This window comes from Lethenteron reissneri, chromosome 52 (assembly GCF_015708825.2).
Source record: "Lethenteron reissneri isolate LAM-NWPU_2019-01 chromosome 52, ASM1570882v1, whole genome shotgun sequence".
NCBI lineage: Eukaryota > Metazoa > Chordata > Hyperoartia > Petromyzontiformes > Petromyzontidae > Lethenteron > Lethenteron reissneri.
The window spans coordinates 8,451,770-8,456,826 of record NC_083830.1 but is presented as its reverse complement, the minus strand read 5'-3'; the positions used below and the strand labels follow the sequence as shown (position 1 = coordinate 8,456,826).

The 5,057-nt window shown below is 48.7% G+C and overlaps 1 protein-coding gene across 1 annotated transcript in view; it reads left to right on the top strand.

The window, feature by feature from the left end:
• LOC133355882 (acyl-coenzyme A thioesterase 8-like) overlaps positions 1 to 128 on the top strand; it is a 49,918-nt gene extending 49,790 nt beyond the window's left edge. Inside the window, exon 3 of the mRNA XM_061573296.1 lies at positions 19 to 128. Coding sequence (XP_061429280.1) covers positions 19 to 128 — 110 coding nt within the window. The remainder of the gene's footprint in view (positions 1 to 18) is intronic.
• Positions 129 to 5,057: the final 4,929 nt, after the last annotated feature.

Here is a 5,057-nt window from a genome sequence, read left to right as displayed (position 1 = left end):
TCCCCCGTGGGGGTGAAGAGTCCTCTCGCGACAGACACATCGTGACTCTGCCGAGGAGGATCCTCGTCAACATCCGGAGCGACGAGCGTCTGGGATCAGAGCTCAGTGCGGCGCTGCAGCCTCACTGACGGGAGCTGCCCCGAGGGTAGGTGTCGGTGCACAGGTTGGAAACTCACGTCTTGGGACTGATTTTGCCTGTTGGTTTGTCATCCTTCCCCACGCCCCGCGTCTACGACTAGCACGGTTGGCTACGTACGGTGCGAAAGAAGTTGATTATATAACAAACATACGACGTGACGTAATTCCCAGTGACGTCACGCCCTCTGATCATTATTAAATATTGATCGTGCCACATTTCACACACCTCGGGCCCAATTGTCGGATTGTTTTCCCGCGATCGAACTCCCAAAAGTCGCAAATACAATCCCCTACCACCGCCGCCACCAACCCCCAGAGACATCCATGCCAGAGGCGGTATCGTTCACCGTTGAGGAGTTTCACTGCTGAGCTTGGAGCCCCGGTGCGAGATGCCCAGCGTGGCCAAGTTTGGTGCGGCCCTGCCGACAATAAGCAAACCCCCAAAACGTGGCGTGGAACGGCGCGGAGACACGCGCACAACTGCTGGTGTCCCCACTGGACGTGCCGCGAAGAAACGAAAAATAATCGAGAGACATTAGCTCATCGGATTCGTCGAGTAGAAGTAACGATGTCTGTTTGCTCTTTGGTTCTTTCGGTAAAGTCACGGAGGTAGAAAAAAATTAAATAAAACAAATAAATGTTGTTTTTTATTTTGGTTTATTTAACAAAATTTTTTATTTAGTTTTATTTAAAGTCACGTCGGTAGAAAAAAATTTTTGTTTCATTTAAAATATTTTTATTTAGTTTAATTTTTCTACTTACGTCACTTTAATAAACGCAATATAACAATTATTGAAATAAAAAGAAATACAAACACATTTATTTCGTTCATTTTGTTTTTTCTACCTAGGTGACTTTAAATAAAACTAAAATAAAAATTCTTAAAATAAAACCAGATAAAAAACACATGTATTTTTTTTTACGTGACTTTAAAATAAAACTAAATAAAGGTTATTGAAATAAAAATATTTCAAAAGACGCATTTATTTTGTTTTATTTTCTACCGACGTGACTTTAAATAAAACAAAATAAAATGTTTTTTTAATCAAACAAAATAAAAAACATTTATTTTTATTCATTTTATTTTTCACCTACGTGACTTTACCGAAAAAACCAACGAGTATCGATTCCAGCAGTCACGAAAGCTTCAAATCAAGATTCTGGAAAATGATGTGAAGAACACCAAATGTGGGTCTAAGAACCTCTTCAGAAGACGACAACGATCCTCCTCCACTTGCCAGGGCAGGATAACGACATCCCCGCCGGTAGCCTCCAGCGCCCTGGAGCGATGAATGAACCCTGTCGCTCACGAGTGATGATGATCGAACCCGTTCACCTCTGGGGTTCAATATGTAATAAAGGTCGTGGACGTGACTTCTGGAATCCGGTCTTATTTGTCTTTCGTTCACAACACTCCCATCTTACTCCTTCACGCTGCTGACAGACAGCGTGAGAGGGAGAGAGACACGTGCGGCCACGTGGCAGCCTGGACCACGTGGCAGCCTGGACCACGTGGCAGCCTGGACCCAGCTCCAGCGTGGCCTCACCCTCCGTTCGTTCCAGATCTGACCACGTGTTGTCCGTCTCCACCCCTTTTAATATCCGGGTCACGTGGTACCTTTCCACCAATCCTGGTTAACCTCTATGGAATCTTCTAGACTCCATAGTGCTCCCCGGACCACGCCCCTGACTTGTCCCCCCATTGGCTGTGGCTAAAGCCAGCAGAACCAATCCTCCACTTACAGATGTCACCTTCCCATTACGTCAGGGCCACGCCCCTAAACTTCTCCCCATTGGCTATGGGCCAGGACCGGCAGAGCCAATCATCGCACGAGGTGTAATCCAACAGCAACCCGGATATGTCCTCACATTACAAATATGTAGACGCAATTGCCCCGATTCGTCGATTTTAATGAACGCCCCGCGATCGGCTCAACCGAGGATGGAGGCGATTTCTCTCCGTCCTAATCCCGAGCAACGATTCGTCGATGCCTCTTTGAGAGACTCGTTGCCGCGCGCGCGGTGCGGGGGGAGCGGTGGTGCAGCGGTTAGCGTCGCCGCGGCCTCGAAATCCCCGGCGCGACCCCGAGGTTCGATTCCCCCTTGCTCACGGCGGACCGGAGATTATCCGAACCTCCCCTAGGTTGACTCGGCCCCAAATGATGCGTACAGAAAAAAAAATCGACGCTCGGGAGACAAAGGCGGCCGGGCGTGGTGCCGCTCGCTAGCAACAGCCACTTGCCCCGGCAGTCTGTGAAGGCTACACCGGGCGGGCTGTCCCCTTTGTCTTTGCGTGACAGCTGGCGCGTCTGTCAATCATTCCCCGGCAGTAACCCGCCCACAGCAGCCCCACACCTGGAGTCTGTCACGTGTGTGTGTGTTAGGGTGGTTTGTTGGTGTTAGTTGTGTGTGTTAGGTGTGTGTGTGTGTTAGGTGTGTGTGTGTTAGGGGTGTGTGTGTGTTAGAGTTGTGTGTGTGTGTTAGGGTGGTGTGTGTGTGTGTGTTAGGGTGGTTGTGTGTGTTAGGTGTGTGTGTGTGTTAGGTGTGTGTGTGTTAGGGGTGTGTGTGTGTTAGAGTTGTGTGTGTGTGTTAGGGTGGTGTGTGTGTGTGTGTTATGGTGTGTGTGTGTTAGGGGTGTGTGTGTGTTAGGGTGTGTGTGTGTTAGGGGTGGTGTGTGTGTTAGGGTGGTGTGTGTGTATTAGGGGTGTGTGTGTGTTAGGGTTGTGTGTGTGTTAGGGTTGTGTGTGTGTTAGGGTTGTGTGTGTGTTAGTGTGTGTGTGTGTGTGTGTTAGGGGTGTGTGTGTGTTAGGGTTATGTGTGTGTTAGGGTTGTGTGTGTGTTAGGGTTGTGTGTGTGTTAGGGTTGTGTGTGTGTTAGGGTTGTGTGTGTGTTAGGGTTGTGTGTGTGTTAGGATGTGTGTGTGGTTAGGGGTGTGTGTGTGTTAGGGTTATGTGTGTGTTAGGGTTGTGTGTGTGTTAGGTGTGTGTGTGTGTGTTAGGGTTGTGTGTGTGTTAGGGTTGTGTGTGTGTGTGTGTTAGGGTGGTGTGTGTTAGGGGTGTGTGTGTGTTATGGGTGTGTGTGTGTTATGGGTGTGTGTGTGTGTTAGGGTGTGTGTGTGTGTTAGGGTGTGTGTTAGGGTTGTGTGTGTGTTAGGGTTGTGTGTGTGTTAGGGTTGTGTGTGTGTTAGGGTGTGTGTGTGTGTTTAGGGTGGTGTGTGTGTGTGTGTTATGGTGTGTGTGTGTTAGGGGTGTGTGTGTGTTAGGGTGTGTGTGTGTTAGGGGTGTGTGTGTGTGTTAGGGTGGTTGTGTGTGTGTATTAGGGTGTGTGTGTGTTAGGGTTGTGTGTGTGTTAGGGTTGTGGTGTGTTAGGGTTTGTGTGTGTTAGTGTGTGTGTGTGTGTGTGTTAGGGGTGTGTGTGTGTTAGGGTTATGTGTGTGTTAGGGTTGTGTGTGTGTTAGGGTTGTGTGTGTGTTAGGGTTGTGTGTGTGTTAGGGTTGTGTGTTGTGTTAGGGTTGTGTGTGTGTTAGGGGTGTGTGTGTGTTAGGGTGTGTGTGTGTTAGGGTTATGTGTGTGTTAGGGTTGTGTGTGTGTTAGGGTTGTGTTGTGTGTGTGTGTTAGGGTGTGTGTGGTGTTAGGGGTGTGTGTGTGTGTTATGGGTGTGTGTGTGTTATGGGTGTGTGTGTGTGTTAGGGTGGTGTGTGTGTATTAGGGTGTGTGTTAGGGTTGTGTGTGTGTTAGGGTTGTGTGTGTGTTAGGGTTTGTGTGTGGTTAGGGTGTGTGTGTGTGTTAGGGGTGTGTGTGTGTTAGGGTTATGTGTGTGTTAGGGTTGTGTGTGTGTTAGGGTGTGTGTGTGTGTGTGTTAGGGTGTGTGTGTGTTAGGGTTGTGTGTTGTTAGGGTGTGTGTGTGTGTGTTAGGGTTGTGGTGTGTGTTAGGGTGTTGTGTGTTAGGGTGTGTGTGTGTGTGTTAGAGTTGTGTGTGTTAGGGGTGTATGTGTGTTAGGGTTGTGTGTGTTAGGGTTGTGTGTGTGTTAGGGTGTGTGTGTGTTGGGGGGGAGGGTGTGTGTTAGGGGTGTGTGTGTTAGGGGTGTGTGTGTGTTAGGGTGTGTGTGTGTTAGAGTTGTGTGTGTGTTAGGGTGTGTGTGTGTGTTAGGGGTGTGTGTGTGTGTGTTAGGTGTGTGTTAGTGTGTGTGTGTGTTAGGGTGTGTGTGTGTTAGGGTGTGTGTGTGTTAGGGTGTGTGTGTGTGTTAGGGGTGTGTGTGTGTATTAGGGTTGTGTGTGTGTTAGGGTTGTGTGTGTGTGTTAGGGTGTGTGTGTGTTAGGGTGTGTGTGTGTGTGTTAGGGGTGTGTGTGTATTAGGGTTGTGTGTGTGTTAGGGTTGTGTGTGTGTGTTAGGGTGTGTGTGTGTGTGTGTTAGGGTGTGTGTGTGTGTGTTAGGGGTGTGTGTGTGTGTGTTAGGTGTGTGTGTTAGGGTTGTGTGTGTGTTAGGGGTGTGTGTGTGTGTTAGGTGTGTGTGTGTGTTAGGGTGTGTGTGTGTGTATTAGGGTGTGTGTGTGTTAGGGTGTGTGTGTGTGTGTGTTAGGGTTGTGTGTGTGTTAGGGTGTGGTGTGTTAGGGTTGGGTGTGTGTGTTAGGGTGTGTGTGTGTTAGGGTGTGTGTGTGATGTGTTAGGGTGTGTGTGTGTGTAGGGTTGGTGTGTGTGTTAGGGTGTGTGTGTTAGGGTTGTGTGTGTGTGTTAGGGTTGTGTGTGTGTGTTAGGGTGTGTGTGTGTGTGTTAGGGTGGTGTGTGTTATGGTGTGTGTGTGTTAGGGTTGGGTGTGTGTATTAGGGTGTGTGTGTGATGTGTGTTAGGGGTGTGTGTGTGGTGTTTGTTAGGGTTGCGTGGGTTTGTGTGTGTGTGTGTGTTAGGGTTGTGTGTGTGTGT